This window comes from Schistocerca cancellata, chromosome 4, assembly GCF_023864275.1.
Source record: "Schistocerca cancellata isolate TAMUIC-IGC-003103 chromosome 4, iqSchCanc2.1, whole genome shotgun sequence".
NCBI classification, from domain to species: domain Eukaryota; kingdom Metazoa; phylum Arthropoda; class Insecta; order Orthoptera; family Acrididae; genus Schistocerca; species Schistocerca cancellata.
In genome coordinates this window covers 872128340-872152617 of record NC_064629.1, presented here as the reverse complement: position 1 = coordinate 872152617, position 24278 = coordinate 872128340, and the positions used below count along the sequence as shown (strand labels likewise).

General features: G+C 42.4%; 1 protein-coding gene across 1 annotated transcript in view; it reads right to left on the bottom strand.

The window, feature by feature from the left end:
• The window catches only part of LOC126184483 (dynein axonemal heavy chain 5), a 976026-nt gene that overhangs the window by 650395 nt on the left and 301353 nt on the right, over positions 1-24278 (bottom strand). The window contains exons 19-20 of the mRNA XM_049926874.1: positions 7294-7438; positions 7062-7185 (exon numbers count right to left, since the gene is read on the bottom strand). Of these exons, the coding sequence (XP_049782831.1) occupies positions 7062-7185; positions 7294-7438 (269 nt within the window). The remainder of the gene's footprint in view (positions 1-7061; positions 7186-7293; positions 7439-24278) is intronic.

Here is a 24278-nt window from a genome sequence, read left to right as displayed (position 1 = left end):
ACGTATTTATCATTCACGTGAGTTGACCGATTCCAACTGTGAGACATTGCTACTACAGTCGTAGGACGCTATGCTTTTTCGTTTTGTGAAGTGCACAATTTTACGTATTTGAACATTTAAAGCAAGTTGCCAATCTATGTACCCCTTTGAAATCATATCTAGATCTGATTGAATAAATGTGTAACTTTTTTTCGGACAGTACTTCATTACATACTGAGGTGGCAAAAGTCAGGGAATAGCGATAGACACATAAGCAGATGGCGGTAGTATCGCATACACAACGCATAACAGGCAGTGCATTGGTGCAGCTGTCATCTGTATTCAGTTGATTCACATGAAAAGGTTTCCGACAATATTATGGCCGCACTGCGGGAAACAACTGACTTTGAGCGCGGAATGGTAGCTGGCGCTAGACGCATGGGACACTCCATTACGGAAATAGGGAATTAAATATACAGAAATCCGCAGTGTCAAGAGTGCCGAGAATATCAACTTCAGGTATTACCTCTCACCACTGGCCGATGGTCTTCATTTAAAGACCGAGAGCAGCAGCATTTGCGTAGAGTTGTCAGTGCTAACAAACAAGCAACACTGCATGAAATAAACGCCACCCTTACTCTTTACAATATTAACTTTCTGACGCTTAAGCAGTATGCTTAACTTTTTGTTGTGCCTCTTTTCTATTGTTTCAACATTAATCCTTACTCTGTCAGAGTAAAGTCCGCCGCGATAGCTGAGTAGTCAGCGCGACGTACTACGCGCCCGGGTTCGATTCCCGGCCGGATCGGAGATTTTCTCTGCTCAGGGACTGGGTATTGTGCTGTCTTCATCATCATTTCATCCCCATCCGGCACGCAGGTCTCCCAATGTGGCGTCGAATGTAATACGACCTGCACCAAAGTCGGCCGGACCTACCCCGCAAGGGACCTCCTGGCCAATGACGCCAAACGCTCATTTCTATTTATCAGAGTAAAGACGCATAACAAAAAGTTAGGCATACTGCTAAAGTGTCAGTAGGTTAATGTTGTAAAAAGTAAGGGTGGCGCTGGACAACATCGTTTTTATGATAGGGTAGCTAACGTGACAAATATCGAACTGAGTGAGGAGGGAAATACTTTCCTGAATAAAGGTTTACAACATAATGTCACTCCAAATGCTAATAATCAAACCTTTAGAAGGGTCATAGTTGAAGCTAAAATGGTGTGTGAAGATGACGAAACTAGAAGTTGCGCCCACAGCCGTTAAAGTTAATAAAGCTCTATCCAGTCAGAGTAACTCTTCTGCTGCCGTCGATCACGAGAGTCGTATCTTAAAAAACCTTGATACAAAGTTAGAAAAAGAGAAGGCAATGGTCATTCGCGCAGATAAGGGTAATACAGCGGTCCTTATGTATGAAGAGGACTACATTAGGAGAACCGAGAAATTCTTTTCTGAAAATGAGGTAATAGAAGTTCGTAAAGACCCAACGCAGAAGTTCTAGACAGATCTACGGAAAAAGATAGACAGCTCAAAATTTCTGATTAACGATTATGAAAAGAAATCGCTAAAAAGATGAATCCTAAACTCCTCCAACTGAGATCGCAGGTTAAGATACGTAAGAAGGGAAACCCAGTCCGTCCAATCGTTAACAATTTGTCATCGCCATGTTGTAAACTAAATAGGTTTCTTAACAATAAAATTAAAGCAGTGTACACGTTCCCTACCAATTTTGGGGTGAAAAACAGTTCTGACCTTGTTAACGCGATTAAGTTATTTCAAATAATGCAACACTAGCTTCCGTAGATGTAAAAAACCTCTACAGTAGTGTCCCGATAAAGGAAACGATTCAGATCATTAAACGTAATCTGCTAACTCATAACAATATGTACGGCAGAATACACAGAATTGATAGAAGTTTTAGAATTTGCGTTAACTTACAACTTCTTTACCTTCAAAGGCAAAAAATATCAACAGAAAAAGATGGTCTTGGGATGGGTAACAGTTTGGCTGGTACGTTAGCTGACATTTTTATGAACGATTTAGAATGTAAGTTCTTTGCTAAGTTTCCACAACGAAAAGACAAGACTATAAATTATAAACGTTATGTCGATGACATCTTGCTACTGTTAGAGGGTGACGAGAATGAGGTTACCGCATTTGCTCAAGCCATAGGCAGCATGCACCAAAAAATAGCTTTTACTACAGACGTAGAAGAAGCGAGCTCCATTACCTATTTAGACCTTACTATTAAGAAAGTTGATAACAGACATAAATTTTCGATTTTCAGAAAGCTTACATATACAGATACTGTTATCGGTGCCAGGTCATGCCATCCGCCACGATATACACTCCTGGAAATGGAAAAAAGAACACATTGACACCGGTGTGTCAGACCCACCATACTTGCTCCGGACACTGCGAGAGGGCTGTACAAGCAATGATCACACGCACGGCACAGCGGACACACCAGGAACCGCGGTGTTGGCCGTCGAATGGCGCTAGCTGCGCAGCATTTGTGCACCGCCGCCGTCAGTGTCAGCCAGTTTGCCGTGGCATACGGAGCTCCATCGCAGTCTTTAACACTGGTAGCATGCCGCGACAGCGTGGACGTGAACCATATGTGCAGTTGACGGACTTTGAGCGAGGGCGTATAGTGGGCATGCGGGAGGCCGGGTGGACGTACCGCCGAATTGCTCAACACGTGGGGCGTGAGGTCTCCACAGTACATCGATGTTGTCGCCAGTGGTCGGCGGAAGGTGCACGTGCCCGTCGACCTGGGACCGGACCGCAGCGACGTACGGATGCACGCCAAGACCGTAGGATCCTACGCAGTGCCGTAGGGGACCGCACCGCCACTTCCCAGCAAATTAGGGACACTGTTGCTCCTGGGGTATCGGCGAGGACCATTCGCAACCGTCTCCATGAAGCTGGGCTACGGTCCCGCACACCGTTAGGCCGTCTTCCGCTCACGCCCCAACATCGTGCAGCCCGCCTCCAGTGGTGTCGCGACAGGCGTGAATGGAGGGACGAATGGAGACGTGTCGTCTTCAGCGATGAGAGTCGCTTCTGCCTTGGTGCCAATGATGGTCGTATGCGTGTTTGGCGCCGTGCAGGTGAGCGCCACAATTAGGACTGCATACGACCGAGGCACACAGGGCCAACACCCGGCATCATGGTGTGGGAAGCGATCTCCTACACTGGCCGTACACCACTGGTGATCGTCGAGGGGACACTGAATAGTGCACGGTACATCCAAACTGTCATCGAACCCATCGTTCTACCATTCCTAGACCGGCAAGGGAACTTGCTGTTCCAACAGGACAATGCACGTCCGCATGTATCCCGTGCCACCCAACGTGCTCTAGAAGGTGTAAGTCAACTACCCTGGCCAGCAAGATCTCCGGATCTGTCCCCCATTGAGCATGTTTGGGACTGGATGAAGCGTCGTCTCACGCGGTCTGCACGTCCAGCACGAACGCTGGTCCAACTGAGGCGCCAGGTGGAAATGGCGTGGCAAGCCGTTCCACAGGACTACATCCAGCATCTCTACGATCGTCTCCATGGGAGAATAGCAGCCTGCATTGCTGTGAAAGGTGGATATACACTGTACTAGTGCCGACATTGTGCATGCTCTGTTGCCTGTGTCTATGTGCATGTGGTTCTGTTAGTGTGATCATGTGATGTATCTGACCCCAGGAATGTGTCAATAAAGTTTCCCCTTCCTGGGACAATGAATTCACGGTGTTCTTATTTCAATTTCCAGGAGTGTAAAAGGGCCTTTTTCACCTCAATGATCCACCACCTCTTTCGATTACCATTGGCCGACAATGAAACACGGCAAGAACTTGGTATCTTAAGGCAAATTGTAGTAGCCAACGGCTTTTCTACAAATGATGTTAAACGCCCGTACTATAGGATAAAAAACGGGAAATAAATAGTAGGAAGACGCACAACTACCCAGAAAAGAGAAGTAATAAAGAAATCTGAAAACTATTCCAATGAAATTTTACGGAAAAGTGTACCAACAAATAGAAAAAACGTTTCAGGAAATCTATCATTAGATGTGGCTTTCAACTTAACAACAATCTGAAACTCCGAGTAAAACATAATTTTGTAATAATTTCGATTAATTTAATGGTTCTGGGGTTTACATGATCGTTTGTAGCAGTTGTGAAAAATTTTATATCGATCAAATTGGTCGTTCTTTTAAAGTAAGGCCGGCCAGAGTGGCCGTGCGGTACTAGGCGCTACAGTGTGGAGCCGAGCGACCGCTACGGTCGCAGGTTCGAATCCTGCCTCGGCCATGGATGTGTGTGATGTCCCTAGGTTAGTTAGGTTTAATTACTTCTAAGTTCTAGGCGACTGATGACCTCAGAAGTTAAGTCACATAGTGCTCAGAGCCATTTGAACCATTTTTTAAAGTAAGATTCAAGGAGCATTTGCAGGCACATAACAAAACTACATTGGGAACGCACTTGGCAGCAACTGGCCACAAGCGAGAGTTGTATGAATATTCAGCACAAGGTGGAAAAGGGGGGTATTCTCAATTTGTAGGAGTAATTAGAGACCTACAAGGGTAAAACAGCATGCGTCAACAAGAGGACTCGGACAGAGCGATTTTGGGCCCAACACCTACTTTGTTTTATTCGATAACATATAGCTATTGTGACTTAATGCTTCGCTCATTTATATCTAGCCTTGTTGCTGATTTATCTCGAGAACAGTATGCATTTGTCGTATTTCCATACATTCGTCACTCTAATCCTGTAACTGATTATATCCTACTTATTCATAGATTGGATGGGCAGACTATATAATCTTATTTATTGACTGTTAATATGTTGTTTAAACCTTTTCTGTGGGAGACGTATTACGATGTACGAAAAGCCCTCTAGCGGTTAAGTTCCTACGATCGCTGTGCGCCTACGTAACATCCTGGCGGCCGAGCCAACAGACGGTGCTGATCATTGATCTGTCTTTTGTTCGATACAGTTATTTTTGTCATATAGACATTTTATCTTTCATAGGTAATTTATAGGTTGCTATAGGCAGCGTATTATGTATATTTTATTTTCGACCATAAATTCACCATAAATGTGTAAAAACCTATTATCTTTATATATTTCCTTTAAATTACTTTATATGTAACTGTATTCGTCTTTTATTTTATCACAATTGGTTTCTATAATAGTTAACAAAATTTAAAAGTCTGTTACATGTATTTTACATACCGTATTTTTATCATATTATGGTTTTTACGTAACTGAAGAATACATCTAAGCCCACACTAGCGATATTTATGAAGCATATAGACAAACATATTTCTGGTAGCTACTGCACTTCAGTGTGTTTTGTACAGCAACACCAGTCGCAAAATGACTGTGTGGACGATGTGGCCTATTTGACACCATATTTTACTTCTACGTGACGATGCTTCGCTGAGTGTATTTGTGTGTTTCGACGATGGCATTATGGCTTTATCACATTAGGACATGGTGTAGAACAGGTATGCTTTACCTTATTTTATCTGTACATTCACAGTTCGTGTGCGAGTATATCGTGATATGAAATACTGTATTCTATATTTTTTATATTGTAGATCTGAAGATGGTAATTACTGACTGAAACCGGTGGTCGTCAAAGTACTTTATATTGTGATCAAAGACTGGAATAAAAAAAGCATTTGACAGTAGCTGGATGACTGTTTCTATGTGCGACTATGTCGCAGCTTGTGAAACTCTCAATATTGTCTGCAATGTTATTAATATACATCATGAACAGCAGGGTTCCGAAACACGTCCTTGGGGCACACCCTCAGCAACTTCTGCATCTGTTGATGCCTCTCAATCCAAGGTACCATGCTGTGTCCTCCTAACCAAAAAAATCCTCAGTCCAGTTACAAATTTCCCATGATACCCGTACTATCGTACTTTTGATAATAAGAGTATATTATGATGATTTGAATTCTTATTATGAATATAAAATAATTTAAAACTGCTGTAGTGTTGTGGGCTGTAGTCTTTAATCCGAAGACTGGTTTAATGCAGCTCTTCACGGAAGTATATCCTGTGTAAGCCTGTTTGTATCAGCATAATTACGACAGTTTTCATTTGTGTGAACCTGGTCAGGCCTTGTTCTCCCGGTAGAATTTTTATCACCCTAACTTTCCTCCTTTATCAAACTAACAATTCCTTATAGCCTCAGGATATGTTCTATGAACCGATCATTTCCTTTAGTCAAGTTAATAGTAAGGATAGAAGCTGAAGCAATGAATCATAATTTGTGCTACGCCAGGACCTGAACTCAGGTCCCTTGCTTACGAGCCATACTTTATATCCTAACCACTACACCACAGCAGCTGTGCAGCCACCAGAGCTAGGCGGTCTACTCAAGTCTGCTGCCCTGCGTAACACAATATTCAATTCGCACCTTGAGCCCATTTTCCCCTTCTTAAATCGTCACTATTACCGACGGTCTGCGACACTGGAGTAGCACCCTAGTTTTGTACGTAATGGGGAAATCCTGCCTGTACTTAAGGCATATGTGATGTATTAATCTAATGGAATTACAGTTTTCTGGAGACATATGAGTCTCAACTTTATCTTCGATAAGGATAGAAGCTGAAGAAATGAATTAAAATGTCGGAGAGTGTCGGCAATATAGACGATTTAAGAAGGGGAAAATAGGCTGAAGGTGTGGACTGAAGTTTGTGTTACGGAGAGCATTCGATTCAGCTTGGCCGTCTAGCTGAGTTACCCACAACGCTACGGTAGTGTAATGGTTAGCACGGGTGCCTAATAAACAGGCGACAAGCCGTCGTGAAAATTTAAATTCATTGCTTCAGGATTTAGAAGACCGTTCGACGAGGTCAATGGATACGGCGGATGAACTCACGTTGAAAGAGTATAGCAAATGAAATCCGCCACCATTATATTTCCGAAGCCATCAGGGCCTTCGCTTTCAATGACTTCGAGGAATCACGGGAAACATAAATCAGCAGAGACGAACAGGAATTTGAACCCCGCTCCTTCCGAGTACGAGTACAGTGTCTTAGCTATTGCACTACCTTACTCATTACTTACCATCAAGCATGCAGCTGAAAACATCCCCATCTGAACTAGTTTTCATTGCTTCTCCAGCTCTTCTTACCAATTCCAGCACTTCTTCTACTGCTTCTTCAACCATAAGGCTCTTTCGATTTAATTCCTGTATAAACATAAGTACCCAATGTGAAACTGGGAACATATAACTCAGAGAATGGATCAAAATTTATTTCACACAGAGTCGTAAAATGTCGGAGCAATTTCAACTCACAATAGCCGCATTTCGACAGATATCCTCTGTCTGCTGTAGAAACTCTTCCACACTCCAAGGCTCGTCTTGAGGTAAAGCGTGGAGACACACTTTCTGCATGCTAGCTAAGACTTTTAATATTCGGTTTGAGTAAACGTCGTTGACCCTGAAATCAAAGAAAGTAAAATAAGGTAGAAAAAAATATATAATCCCAGAACTAGAAAATATCTTTTAAATGCCATCGTGTTTTCATTACAATAGGCCTGTGAGTACATTTACTGTAGTAATAGAGAAATATGGACCGACTAAATAATGTGTACCCTTTATCCTTGCAATTTATTCAGTATATTAGATGTAATTACTGACTTCTACTATGATGCACTTTCGCAACTGCAGGAGGCATATCAACCGTCCGTAGAGGTTTCATTGTCCTTGTAAAATGAAGACCGTATATTATCTCTTTTTCTATTCAATAATTGCCTTCCCTTCTGTCTCAGACTTTGTGATATTTGCCTAATATTACCTAGCAATGGTCATAATAATGTACCAACCGCTCTAGCTCATCTTCGTATTTTTCCTGTACTTCATGTATTGCAGATAAGACAGGCCAATTTGCAATTCGCTAAACAAAGCAAACGAAGTTAACGCATACTAGAGCTGCATGACGCGAGATGCATACCGTATTCTGAAGACGGAGGGGAAAGACTCCGATACGCACTCGGTAACCCAGAAGCAATCGTCTGCAATGTGGAAGAGGGCATCCCAGGAGCAATGGAAAGCAAGGTCACCTGCAGATTGTCACTCACGTCAGCGTCAACGAAAATCTGCTACTAGGATCCAATAACGCTATCAATGCCTTCGGATGACTAGCGGGAGTGCTGAAGACAGACAGCGTCTCTCAAAAAAAAATGGCTCTGAGCACTATGGGACTCAACTGCTGTGGTCATAAGTCCCCTAGAACTTAGAACTACTTAAACCTAACTAACCTAAGGACAGCACACAACACCCAGCCATCACGAGGCAGAGAAAATCCCTGACCCCGCCGGGAATCGAACCCGGGAACCCGGGCGTGGGAAGCGAGAACGCTACCGCACGACCACGAGATGCGGGCAGCGTCTCTCATAAATTCCCAGTACAGTAGGTGATATTAATGCACTATTTCCGAGGACTAATAGGATAATTTGGTGTGAGGCCGAATGGAGGACCTAGACAGAGAGCTTATAACATTACCGTCTGCTACTGCTATACCATAACCTTAAAGTAGGAGGCAGGTCGTGAAATATAACTATCTAGTTAAAACAATTATGGTGTAAAGCAACAGAGCAGTGTTACCCTCTGAGAGGAATTTTGTTGTGTTGACCGAGTTGTACCTAACGGGGGTGGCTTATCGGAAATGAAAGTCAGAATTGCGTAAATATTTGAACAGTAACAAACAAAATTTTTGCCTATCTGCACTGCTTAACGGGTAAAGAAAACGGTCGCCAGCCTAATTAGGCAAGAGAATGATTAACATTATTGTTCAAGAAAATAGTTATTAGTAACTTTAACGGATAAACACCACCTGTACTTTGTCATACGCGAGTGCAATGAACTCTGACACATACCTATGTTTACGGTAAGATTGAAGCTAACAGCTAGAACAGCACAAACTATTGGCAAAAATATAACAGATACCGAAACACACTGTTACTTTCAGGGCTTGTTCAAACTGAATGGTCTATATAACATTACTATTAACATTCACTACTAGATCATAAATTGGACATAGGTTAAGTCTCTCTCAGTTAAATACTTTACTATTTAAAATGAGAGTTAATTGGAATCCACTAACCGGTTGCTTGTCACTATCTTCTGACTAAAGGAATTATGGTTTTCATAAATAGTGGTTTTCCCGTTACTTGTTACCTAGCATTAGCACAATAGACATCTGTGGATCCTGTTATACTATTAATATGCACTTCCAATACACATGAGAGACAAACACTCAGCAATCATGAACATATAATTTTCTACTATTGCAGTTTTCCACTTTTACTACAGTGAAACACAATGTTGACGAATTTGCAAGAAACTGACTCACCTTTTAAAATTTACTACAGGTAGCACTATGACCATTAACTAAGCAAAACTTTATAAGCCTCAATTTTAAGAACTTTAATTTATAAAATAAACATCAAATTGTCTTTATTACCACAGTCTTCTACTTTCAAGTAAATAATTAAATAGGTGACTTTGAAACTTCACTAAACTACATTTACTGCCTCCCACAATTTCACTGAATCTACAGTAAGTCTGAATATTCTCTTCTCATCAAAGATCAAGCAACATTATGTAATTAACTGTCTAACTTTGAGGCTTTCATTTTTTTTACAAAATAGGACACTCGGTAGTCATAGTTCAAATGGAGAGGAACGTGAGAGGTGTTGTGATAGGGAAAAAATCAAGGTAGGTACATAAATTCAGTTATAAGTTCCTTATATTTGTGCACACTAAATCGCCCAATAAGCTGATCCTTCACTGTACATTATTATAGTACTCCTTTACAGTGATTGCGCAATGTGGTGGCAACTGCATGTTGGTAGGCGGATTTGCAGACAGAATTGCTGGACTGAATACCAATTCCAGAATCGTTCCAGCTATTTATCCATCCATCCGAGGCATTGGAAAGTAGCAGAGAAAGCCCCTCTCGGAACCAGCACAATATGCAACTTTTACAGGGCAGTGCACAGTTTGGTAGCTCGTCCCCGACTGACTCTTGTTTCCACCTTTTCTACCTAGGCCAACCACAATTTGCGCGCGTTACACAGTTCCGTTCCCGAGGGTAACCACACCACCTTTTACATACAGGATGACTAAGAACCGTAAGTGAGGATCAGCAGTTTACATAACAGCAAACAAACGCAATAAATAAAACAGAACATTTGCACATATTGACATTTCCAAAAAAATTATTCACACAGAGATTACAATTATATACATTAAGTTCCGTTCCCTCTAAATAGGACAAAGAATTTAAATGACAGATATACTACATTGCATAGAATCAAACCACGACATCAAAGTTTTAACAAAGAAAGGAGTATACAGTTTTATGTTATCGATTCAAACACATTTACAGATACTCAATGTTATAACATTAAACCAAAGCTAAAAGCAAAATAAATCTGTACAGCACTAGAGCTATGGTGTTACAAGCTCTTTTCCCTTTACAAGTTGGAGAATTTCAGAAAATTTACCCTGAGAAAGTCATGAGTGCACTATATACCGCGTTTCAGCTAACCTGTTCAGCTAAGATATTTTGTGAACTGTTTAAGATATCGTATTTCTCGTTTAACTGAGATGATTTTTTAAAAAGTCCCCATTAAATGACATTTAGTCTTCTTTCATCTTCGTTTTCTTATTTTTCTTCTCATCGTATATGTCTAGTAAAGAGCCCGTGTTTTCTAGAATTGGCAAATATCTCTTTATTCAACTGTGTGGCGGCGACCCTTCTTGAGGGAGGGAATTCGTGTGCGCCATCCGCCTTTGAATCCTGTAAACTTTGTTCTATATGTTATCGTATTTAACCGTTTGTGTATGGTTTTACCTGAAGTTGAATTTGACGAATACCCAGCAGATTGCTGAACGAGGGTAGAAAATCGCGTAAAAACCGCAATCAGACTGGCCCGTATATCAGCACGCGCTCGTTAATCCGCCGCGCTAACTCTCTCCAGAGACCTCCCTGGCTCACAAGCTAGCGCTCTGCATATAACACTGTACTAGCCGATGTGTAATCTCTTTTCCTTCCTATAGTAATTATTAGATTGGTGCATAAGTTCGTAGCGTTTTTGGTTCGCATGTTGGTGCTATGTTTGCCATGAGTTTATATATAGATTGTCATTTTTAATTGTAGTTAACTGTTGCTATTTGAGTTTACATACTGTCATTTTGTCATTTGAATATAGTGGAGCTGTGGACCCTAGAAAACGGAGTGCCAAGTGGTGAAATCGGAACGTTTACGACACGTTCTTTTGTTTGCGTTCAATAGAGGGGTGACAGCAACGGAGGCAGCCGAAAACATTTGCGCCATGTAAGGTGATAATGCCATTCGACAGAACACGGCAAGAAAGTGGTTTTCTGGTATTGGGACAACCATTTTGACGTAAGTGACTCTCTACTTTTAAGAAGACCTTCGAAGTTTGATTAGGGTCGTTTAAATGCATTAATCCACAATTATCGACGTCAGTGTACTCGAGAACTGGCAAATGTGATGACATGTGATCATTCCACCATAGTGCGACATTTGCGTGCAGTGGGGAAGGTTCAAAAATCGAGTGTATGGAGACCGCATGGTCTAAGCCAATATCACAAAAATCAGCGGGTGGCCATATGTGCAGCTCTGCTTACTCGTCATCAATTGGCTCGTGAAGAACACCGACTATTCCTATCCTGTATCGTTACTGCTTACGAGAAATGGTGCCGGCCAGAGTGGCCGAGCGGTTCTAGCCGCTACAGTATGGAGCCGTGCGACCGCTCCGGTCGCAGGTTCGAATCCTGCCTCGGGCATGGATGTCTGTCCTGTCCTTAGGTTAGTTAGGTTTAAGTAGTTCTAAGTCCTAGGGGACTGATGACCACAGTAGTTAAGTCCCATAGTGCTCAGAGCCATTTGAACCATTACGAGAAATGGTGTCTTAATGATAACGTGAGGCAAATAAAGGACTGGTTAACTCGAAACAAAGCAATAATTCCCAGTAAAAAGACTTGCGAACATCCACAAAAGAAAATTTAAGCATCTCGTGGAACAGCGACGATGTGGTGTACTACAAATTGCTTCCCTGAGCTGTAGCCATCACTGATGACCCTGCAGACGCAATCCAAGAACAATACCAGATAGACTGCGTGAAGTGATGCTCCTTCACGATAGCGCCCGTCCGCACTCTAGCAGATTAACAAAAAACAGAATACAGGAGTAGGGTTTGGAAGCCATTCCACACCCACTTTATTCACCTGATCTTACCCCGTCAGATTTTCATTTTTTCCACTCGCTATCGAACAACTTTGAAGGAACTTCCTTTCTGGATATGCGCTCCGAACATATCTCGATGAGTTGTTAGCCTCAAAACCATATGACTTCTATAATCGTGGAATCAAAAAGTAACCCCTGCGTAGGCAGCCTGTTGTAAATAGTGAATGAGAATATATTATTGATGACTGAGGTCTCTATTATGTGTATCTGTTGGGTTTATTGAACTTATGGAGAAACGCTACGAACTTAGGCACCAACCCAATATATATATATATATATATATATATATATATATATATATATATATATATATATATATATATATATATACACTCCTGGAAATTGAAATAAGAACACCGTGAATTCATTGTCCCAGGAAGGGGAAACTTTATTGACACATTCCTGGGATCAGATACATCACATGATCACACTGACAGAACCACAGGCACATAGACACAGGCAACAGAGCAGGTACAATGTCGGCACTAGTACAGTGTATATCCACCTTTCGCAGCAATGCAGGCTGCTATTCTCCCATGGAGACGATCGTAGAGATGCTGGTTGTAGTCCTGTGGAACGGCTTGTCATGCCATTTCCACCTGGCGCCTCAGTTGGACCAGCGTTCGTGCTGGACGTGCAGACCGCGTGAGACGACGCTTCATCCAGTCCCAAACATGCTCAATGGGGGACAGATCCGGAGATCTTGCTGGCCAGGGTAGTTGACTTACACCTTCTAGAGCACGTTGGGTGGCACGGTATACATGCGGACGTGCATTGTCCTGTTGGAACAGAAAGTTCCCTTGCCGGTCTAGGAATGGTAGAACGATGGGTTCGATGACGGTTTAGACGTACCGTGCACTATTCAGTGTCCCCTCGACGATCACCAGTAGTGTACGGCCAGTGTAGGAGATCGCTCCCCACACCATGATGCCGGGTGTTGGCCCTGTGTGCCTCGGTCGTATGCAGTCCTGATTGTGGCGCTCACCTGCACGGCGCCAAACACGCATACGACCATCATTGGCACCAAGGCAGAAGCGACTCTCATCGCTGAAGACGACACGTCTCCATTCGTCCCTCCATTCACGCTTGTCGCGACACCACTGGAGGCGGGCTGCACGATGTTGGGGCGTGAGCGGAAGACGGCCTAACGGTGTGCGGGACCGTAGCCCAGCTTCATGGAGACGGTTGCGAATGGTCCTCGCCGATACCCCAGGAGCAACAGTGTCCCTAATTTGCTGGGAAGTGGCGGTGCGGTCCCCTACGGCACTGCGTAGGATCCTACGGTCTTGGCGTGCATCCGTGTGTCGCTGCGGTCCGGTCCCAGGTCGACGGGCACGTGCACCTTCCGCCGACCACTGGCGACAACATCGATGTACTGTGGAGACCTCACGCCCCACGTGTTGAGCAATTCGGCGGTACGTCCACCCGGCCTCCCGCATGCCCACTATACGCCCTCGCTCAAAGTCCGTCAACTGCACATACGGTTCACGTCCACGCTGTCGCGGCATGCTACCAGTGTTAAAGACTGCGATAGTGCTCCGTATGCCACGGCAAACTGGCTGACAATGGCGGCGGCGGTGCACAAATGCTGCGCAGCTAGCGCCATTCGACGGCCAACACCGCAGTTCCTGGTGTGTCCGCTGTGCCGTGCGTGTGATCATTGCTTGTACAGCCCTCTCGCCGTGTCCGGAGCAAGTATGGTGGGTCTGGCACACCGGTGTCAATGTGTTCTTTTTTCCATTTCCAGGAGTGTATATATATATAAGTTTGCTTCTTGAAATAGAATCATAGTAATTTCTGCTGCTTGTATTGTTGTTATAAAAGAGACAAATTCAACAACGTTTCACTCTTCAATATCCGATTAGTATTTTGGGAGAAATTACATAATTTAGAACTTAGGATATACCTGTTTTAGACATAAAACCGACTGCTATCTTATGCAGAAATTCGTTTTGTTATTCTTAACTTTCGCGTCAGGCTGATGGGACGCTCGATGCAGATAAGAGAGTCTACTTACAAAAGCGGAATAATGGAGAAAGGTTTAATTTAAAGCTGATACTAATCACACTTGGTTACATGTGATTGGACTGACACAACAACTGGAAGCAAATGACGTGACACTGAAGGATGATTCACCAGATAACTAGGTGATAGTTCAGCTATCTTTTCTACCAGAATCTTGAAGGAAATGTACATGTCAAAAATTGAATAAAAAATGGAACTGAGGTATAACGATTGTTAAATAATAATTTAACATCATTAGTTTAGTGATAAGATAAAACACTGAAACTGTTCTGTTTCAGTAGCGTTGTCTGTTCACAGTTCAGAGCATGCTTACTGCTGTATCCCCGGACCTGTTGCCTGCGACTAGAGCTACTCAGCAGCGCAGCCAAGACCAGTGGGTTGCCATACTACAGATACACATCTGATGGCAGGCATAGCTTTTCAATCAAAACATTGTCTAGTGTGCGTTGAATGTAAATTTATATCTACATCTACATGGATACTCTGCAAATAACATTTAAGTGCCTGGCAAAGGCCGGCCGGAATGGCCGAGCGGTTCTAGGCGCTTCAGTCTGGAACCGCGCGACCGCTACGGTCGCAGGTTCGAATTCTGCCTCGGGCATGGATGTGTGTAATGTCCTTAGGTTAGTTAGGTTTAAGTAGTTCTAAGTTCTAGGCGACTGATGACCTCAGCTGTTAAGTCCCATAGTACTCAGAGCCATTTGAACCATTTTTGCCTGGCAGAGGGCGTACACTAAAGTTGTAAAAATACTGTAGGTTATTTCGGACTACCATAACTGAGTGTAGACTACGGTAGTTTTTCTAATAGCTTTGGTCAGTTTAGGTCGTTCCTGCCTTACCTGTACGTTAGATATGTTGCATATCTGTCGGACGTTACCTCATAACGAGAGCCTTTTTACGTACGTGATCACTATCTCACTAGACTCCCCTAGAAACCAGAAGCGGTGAACTGTCTATAAACTGATTGAGGACATATAAAGGGCGACATAACCTATGGAACATTTTTGTTCTACGTCATTATCCTCCTGTCTCTACTTAAAAATAAACAATAGTTACAGCAAAATCGAAACTGTAAATGTTTCTAATTCACATTTTATTAGAAAAAGTGTTGAATTGTAATGTGAAACAGAAGGGTGTTGCAGTAAAAATAAAGAAAACATTGCAGATTTATAATGCAGTGCTAGAAACAGCAATTTCCTAAATAAAAAGTAAAATAGAAGAACATAACACTGAAACGTATCAAACATCGCTTCTGTATTTCGTCGAGCTTATACAGGGTGTTTGGAACTTCCCGTTACAAATTTCTGGGACTTATAGAGAGGAGTGAGTACGTGATACTTTGAACAGGAACACAGTTCAGACGTTTAAATCATCCCCTACTGCTTGAGGAATTGGATTAGGCGTGACCTAGTACAATTATTAGGTAATAATTCGAAAGGAAACATAACGAAACATCCATTTATCACTTAAGCTCATTTGTTTGCGCTAACACTTGAACATTGTATGTTTACATTATTTCAGAACAAAAAAGAACCCAGCATAATGTATGTACAAAACAGTACCGATGCACTACGACAGCAACTCGATGTAACGACCACCAACGCTTTTACAGATATTGTACCTTCGAAGTATGTTCTGGTACACTCTTTCCATCCCACCTGGTCTCTCTTCAGTTTCTAGTGTCACGGCGAGAACTCGTGCCAGCAGATCTTCCTCTATCTGTACAGGGGTCTCGTAAATTAAACTTTGCGTACGACACCACAAGAAATCCGGCGATCGTGGCGGCCACGCGGTTGGACCATCTCAGCCTTTCCATCTTTCACCGCATCGCCTATTGAGATATCTCCGAACCGCACGTGTGAAGTGTGGTGGTGCACCATCATATTGAAACTACATTTGCTGACGGACATTAAGTGGCACAGCTTCCAAGAACGGGTCCAATACACGTCATCCCGCCTACTCTGTTGCATACCAGAACAAGCAATTTTGAGACTTTTCTCTTTCCCTCACCAAACTTGGACGCGTTACAAATCTGGATTGAATCCGCGTAGAACGGAAACGATATTTTTCCCGAAATGAGTTCCTATTCAAAATATTATGGACTCAGTCCTTTCTACAAATCCCAGAAGTTTGTAACGGGAATTTCCGAACATCTTGTACAAAACATACGTCTGTTATTCATAGATAAGTTTCTCATTTATAACTAGTAAGAGGAAACTCTTACCTCATGATGAAGAACGTTCTATTGAGCGCAGAATAACAATAATAATTATATTGATTCTTTTTATGTTTGTGTATGTAAACTGTACTTGCATCAAAAGTAATTGATTTAGTTACGTAAAAGAAAATACACAATGGACAAACACTGAATGACGAGCAGTTCAGATAATGCGGAAAAAAGAAGTAAAAAACAAGAACAAAAAGAAGTCGTTAGCTGGCAGTTTCTCTCTTACACATTCATTTATGTCTCTTTCCCTACCAATGCTACGAATATTACCGGTAATTCTACTGTTTAGTACGTCATTTATGTACTACACCATAACTACCGAACCCGAGTATTGGTATAGTTCAACTGTAGAGCACACACACTGACCAGTTTGCAAACTAGCGTACAGAGAACTGCACGGAAACAATCGACGCCAACATCGCCAACCTGTGCAGCTCCGATAACTGCCTGTGGCGCAGCATTCGCGGCACTACCGTATCTGCACAGATAGCATATTCACCGAGCACAAAGCAAGTATCCGCCCACAGGGCGCGTTACTTAAGAGCAAGCAGTGCTATTGATGGAACGCAATTGATAGAGCCCGCTCCTCAGTGTCCACAGCTTCAACTGCGGCAACAACCACGGACGGTCTACACAGCAGCACAGCTCGCCAACATTCACTACTGGGACCATCTCCTCCACCTACCATGGCATCATCTGGACACTGTGCTCATCGGACGGTATAAACCGGTTGAATTAGACTTCTTGCTTGTGTTAAGTAATCGCCTTTAACTACAAATGTCCGACTGCATTAAGAATAACTTAAGTCTTCACTATATTCCACATAATCGTCTTGAGAGGTTTAGCAACAGTTTAGGTAATTCTCATTTGTTATTCTATCTCAGTGGCACATTTTTAATTAGATTACATGTTTCGATCATTCTGGATATCTTCAGATCTAAGTAGTAGCGTCATCAGCCCGTCTTGTCTACTCAGAACAACATATCAGAATATTGTCAAGATACTCTGACATGTGCTTCTGGGAAGACAAGATGGGTTTGCTGACACATTACGAGGGTCGTTCATTACAAGGTGCATTCAAGTTCTAAGGCCTCCGATTTTTTTTCTCCGGACTGGAAAGAGTTAGAAACATGCGCATTGTTTTAAAATGAGGCCGCATTCATTGTCAATACGTCCCATAGATGGCAGCACCGTACGGCAGATGGAATTTTACCGCCAGAGGCGAGAATGAGAACTGTTTTAAATACTTAAAATGGCGACGTTTTCCTTACTTGAACAGCGTGCAATCATTTGTTTTCTGAATTTGCGTGGTGTGAAACCAATTGAAATTCATCGACAGTTGAAGGAGACATGTGATGATGGAGTTATGGATGTGTCGAAAGCCGGCCGCGGTGGCCGTGCGGTTCTGGCGCTGCAGTCCGGAACCGCGGGACTGCTACGGTCGCAGGTTCGAATCCTGCCTCGGGCATGGGTGTGTGTCATGTCCTTCGGTTAGTTAGGTTTAAGTAGTTCTAAGTTCTAGGGGACTTATGACCTACGATGTAGGGTCCCATAGTGCTCAGAGCCATTTGAACCATTTTTTTGTGTCGAAAGTGCGTTCGTGGGTGCGACAGTTTAATGAAGGCAGAACATCGTGTGACAACATACCGAAACAACCTCGGGCTCGCACAAGCCGGTCTGACGACATGATCGAGAAAGTGGAGAGAATTGTTTTGGGGGATTGTCGAATGACTGTTGAACAGATCACCTCCAGAGTTGGCATTTCTGTGGGTTCTGTGCACACAATCCTGCATGACGACCTGAAAATGCGAAAAGCTTCATCCAGGTGGGTGCCACGAATGCTGACGGACGACCACATGGCTGCCCGTGTGGCATGTTGCCAAGCAATGTTGACGCGCAACGACAGCATGAATGGGACTTTCTTTTCGTCAGTTGTGACAATGGATGAGACGTGGATGCCATTTTTCAATCTAGAAACAAAGCGCCAGTCAGCTCAATGGAAGCACACAGATTCACCGCCACCAAAAAAATTTCGGGTAACCGCCAGTGCTGAAAAAATGATGGTGTCCATGTTCTGGGACAGCGAAGGCGTAATCCTTACCCATTGCGTTCCAAAGGGCACTACGGGAACAGGTGCATCCTACGAAAATGTTTTGAAGAACAAATTCCTTCCTGCACTGCAACAAAAACGTCCGGGAAGGGCTGCGCGTGTGCTGTTTCACCAAGACAACGCACCCGCACATCGAGCTAACGTTACGCAACAGTTTCTTCGTGATAACAACTTTAAAGTGATTCCTCATGCTCCCTACTCACCTGACCTGGCTCCTAGTGACTTTTGGCTTTTTCCAACAGTGAAAGACACTCTCCGTGGCCGCACATTCACCAGCCGTGCTGCTATTACCTCAGCGATTTTCCAGTGGTCAATACAGACTCCTAAAGAAGCCTTCGCCGCTGCCATGGAATCATGGCGTCAGCGTTGTGAAAAATGTGTACGTCTGTAGGGCGATTACGTCGAGAAGTAACGCCAGTTTCATCGATTTCGGGTGAGTAGTTAATTAGAAAAAAAATCGGAGGCCTTAAACATGAATGCACCTCGTAGATAGTGCCCCACTGTTTTAAAAAGCCGTTAATGTACATAGACAAACGTCCTTGCTGGTGCTTCACATTTGATGTTTTTCTGTGCGCGGGTGAAATTTCGAACCGTTCTGGCAGATGGCAGAGCCGTAATACAGCGTCGAAGTGGCGTCTACGTACGACTAATGTTACAAGCAGCGTGCTGTTATTGAATTCTTGTAGAAAACGAAACCTTGGTGAACATCCGTAAACGTTTGTGTGCACTGTATGGCGCTGATGCCGTTGATAGGAGTACAGTTGGGCCATGGGTAAAGAATGTTACAACCTCAGGAAATGCAGAAACATAGCTCCATGGTCAGCCACGTTCGGGACGTCCTGTCATAGTTACTACTTCAGACATGCTGAATTGTGCGCATGCCATTATTCGTGCCGACCGGGCATCACAACTCGACAACTGGCTCTACAGTTGTCGGTCAGCAGTGGCAGTGCGTCTGCAATGATCGAGAATCTCGTATATTCATAGAAGTTCTCACGATGAGTTCCACGAATGCTCATAGCGGACTACAAGATTCAAAGAAAGGCCATTTCATCTGCATTATTGGAGCGTTTTAAGACCAACGGAGAGGCCTTTCTGTCACGGATCGTTGTGGGAGACGAAAGCTGGGGGCACCACTTTGTGCTGGAAACAAAAAGGCAGTCCATGGAGTGGCATCATCCACATTCACCACAAAAGAAGACATTCAAGACAACCCCTTCTGCTGGAAAAGTCATGGTGACAGTCTTCTGGGATTGTGACGGCGTCATTCTTATGGATGTGATGGGGTCAACCATAAATTCCGAGGCATACGTGAAGTCTCTGAATAAACTCAAGAACCGTTTCCGACGTGTTCTATCGGACAAGAATCCAGGAGAAATTTTGCTCAAACACGATAATGCACGCCCAAACTAAAGTCTGAGAACACCGAAACACATCGCCAAATTGGGTTGGACATCACTGTCTCATCCACCCTACAGTCCAGACCTGGCACCCTCCGACGTCCATCTCTTTGGGCCGTTGAAAGATTCTCTACAGGGAACACACCATTAATAGGACAACAGCATTTACGAGCAGGGAATACTTGCTCTCCCACAACGTTGGCGTACGGTCATAGAATGTGATGGAGAAAAATGGTTCAAATGGCTTTGAGCACTATGGGACTTAACATCTATGGTCATCAGTCCCCTAGAACTTAGAGCTACTTAAATCTAACTAACCTAATGACATCACACAACATCCAGTCATCACGAGGCAGAGAAAATCCCTGACCTCGCCGGGAATCGAACCCGGGAACCCGGGCGCGGGAAGCGAGAACGCTACCGCACGACACGAGCTGCGAACTGTGATGGAGAATACGTAGAAAAATAGGACATGGACAAGACATGTTGATGTGTATTGTCACCAAATTCTGACTCTTAACAATAAATATGATCTGAGAATAAAAATTTGGGGCATCACTTATTGGACGACACTCGTACTTAAATGCGAAGATGATTCAGAGTGATCGAAACATGTAATCTAATTGAAAATGTGCTACTGAAACGGTACAATAAATGAGATAAACTATCATAGTTTAAGTGTTGTTCATTAGGACGTACAAATTACTAACTTCAGTGACACCTTAATTAGGGAGATCGCATATTCTGTCTCTTTCAGACATACCTGAGTATGGAGTAGTGTCCCCGTGGACATTTAGTTCTGAATTTCTTGGTTTGTCTGTGTCAGAAAAAAGTGTTTGTTGTTGCACTAACAGGGATAAATATTTGCGTGTGTGGTCATACTTCGGTCACTACACTCAAAATATGCACGTCACATCGGATGTTACTCCTTTTTTCATTGGTGTCAAGCATCTGGAGGAACACTGAGTTGTAAAATGTGTTTATTTATTATGTACAGTATTTGTACCTATTCGATCCCTATGCTTTCCACTACACCCTTTTGAATGTTTGGGTGAGAGACTGAGTTTGTTCTGAAAGTTCTGCGGGGAACTAGACAGTTAACCACTGTTTATCTGAGCTTTGCCAACCTAACAGTCCTCATTTAGTCGAGTATAGTGGCCAACTAAGGTCAGCTCAGAGGTGTGCCGTCGCCACCAAAAAAAAAAAAAAAGAAAAAAGAAACGTCTAAGCAAAGCAGGTACTGGCACTAAGTAATGGGTCCGTTCTTTCCTCCACCTACCATTAAGGCGTGAACGGTGAAAACTGCGAACAACAAGCACTCTTGTTCCGGAGGCTAGAGTATAAGGCCCGTTTCACACTAGGACACTGGTGACTGTCGCCAGTGACGGTTGAAACGTCCCCTTAGAACAATTTATACACGACTGTGCTTAACCTGACACACAATATTATTTAGCGCAACGCAATCTGACTTTCAAAAATCCCTACAAAAGAATGGCCCTGACTAACATTAACCTATACCTTTCACAAATCATTTACCTCACAAAAATCTTCGTTACTGGAACTACTGCAATACAGCGAGCGCCACTACTGCCAGCTAAATAAAAGATTCAAACTACGGAAGGCACTAACTACTGATAGCAATAGTTAGCAAATGAAAGATTTTAATGGAGAACAAACAATGTATTTACTTTAATATCATCACAAGTCATAATATATGTAATTTCAAAACTCCGCCATCTCTCTCCCCACATCCACCACTGCTGGCGGCTCACCTCTAACTGCGCAACGCTACGCGCTGTTCACATCCAGCTGCTGCTGCCCAACACTACAATGCAAACTACAGAGCGCTACGTAACGTTGCCAATAAGAAAATATAAACAGCCTACTTACATAGCCCCATGCTCCCCACAAAAAATTTTACAAAATATTTTTGGGCAGTGGCCAATAATGATTTGAAAAAATTTTTCATAATTACAATAACAAAGATATCAAATGCACACACTTATCAATACAATGTTGGTCAAAGGCTAAAATTTTCTCACAGTCCATAAAGAATGTCCATATTGTTCATCACACTAAAATTTCAGTGTTTTTTTTTTTTCAAAGTCTGAGCAGTATAAGAGAATGCACATGGAAGTAGTGGATTTCCATGGAGTCTTGAAGAAGCAGTGTTGTCCTTCCACCTGAAAGACAGTGCTGACTCTTGACATGCTGACAGGTACTGGGCCACAACAGAGCAAACCCACAGCAGAATCAGTCGACGTTGTGAAGAATATTGGTAGGTAGGTCATCACAGAGTAGACTCACTGTAGTCCTGGTAGAGATTACGGTATTGATGGGCCACCAGAGGTGCAGACCCACTGTAGTCCTTGTAGAAATAATGGTATTGATGAGTCATCAAAGATGCAGACCCACTGCAGTCCTTGTAGAGATAATGGTATTGGTGGGCCATCAAAGATGCAGACCCACTGTAGTCCTTGTAGAGATGGCCAGCAGCCATCTGTTGTGACTGTGCAGGTGCACAATCACCATTGAAGAGTCTTGCAGATAATATAGCAAGTACATCACCACCACTTGTGCAAACACAAATTTTTTGGAATTGTCCTCAGAATCACCAATGCTGTTATCCAGTCCCTTGCTGAATTATTAACACACGTGCAAACACTAACAGTCCCAACTTCTCACATATTGTCCATATACTATGACCAACAGAAACGTGTGCAGTGAAATGGAACTTACAAGTTACTTAATTAGATGAACTGGTGTCAATTACAATATTATAACATAAGAATACAATTACAAAGATACAAAATACACCATTAAAAACATAATAATACAGATAACGTTTGAGGTAATATGGGCTTTACAAAAGAATTGAACTAACATATACATCAGTGTTACAGGAATTATGTCATGAGTAAATATATAAAAGATCAGAATAATTATTGAAACATCAACTTTACACATGAGCATTAAAACAGAATAGAATAAATAATGTCTAAGCATCTTTACAAGGTAAATAACATATTATTAATGCCAATTATATTTGAGGATAACAGTATTCCTCATCATAGTGAATGTAGCTTAATATTAAAAGAAGAAAAAATTCTATGAAACTACACAGAGACAGGAAGAAAACAAATACACAAGGGTACACAAACACATAGTGGGATAACACAAAAGGAAAGGACAGGGTTTGTTTTACTGCAGTATTTTGCATGGAGATCTCCCTTCGTTCATCATTATTCCCAAAAGTCCTATTTAAGCCTGCTTTCTGTATTCTGTTCACATCCTCTGTCAAAAATAGTTTTTCTCCACTGTACAGTATCCTTTTTTTTGCCCAAACCATTTTCATATAGCTTCTCAATACATTTCTTCCAAGTCATCATAGTTAGTTTCTTATATAGTCTACCCCTCTTAAGCTAACTTAAATCTACTGAGCTCAGATATATATACCAAGGGATGAGGCAATGCAGCATCACATAAAACAATTAATATAAACAGCAATGAAAAAAAACGCAGATTTGCGAAGCAAGCAGCATTAAGAAATTAGCAAAGCAATTCTAATATTACAACTAATCTAAGGCAATATGCAGCAAACAGTAAAAATAAATTAGTAGTAAACTGGCTTAACAGCGTAATACAAAGTCAAATTCAGTAACACTATGCCTGGCAAACAGCAGTAACTTATACCTAAACATGACATAGCTCAAGCAGAAAAAATATTACAGTAAAAACAACAATGCAGTAAAGGGAAATGTCTATTCACATCTTAATGTCTATGTAATTAAACTGGTGCACCACAACAACTTATTGTAAAAAAAATTTTACCATATACTTGAAAAGAAAATTTTGTGTTCAGTTACTGTTACTAGTCCCTTCTTATTGTTCTTTCCTTTCCAAGTGCTCCTTTTTTTAAAGAATGTGGATTACAAAATTATTATTTAATAGATCTGTTGACAGAAAGTGTTCACATTAGCAAATGCATTTTATTTTATAAAACTAATGCTGCAACACAGCTGGAAACCAGATATTAAACAAAATGAGCAATCTCTTAACTACAAAGACAATAGATGTAAAATGTTTCTAATCATTTCATTAGGCATTTTAGTAAATATCATAAATTACGAGCTCCACAGTATGCTTTCAACAAGGAAATGTCAATAGCGAGGATAATGGCATCCCCTTTTTTTTTTTCTACCTGTGCTTCCGGAAAGGCACACCCTAATGGCTTGTTCT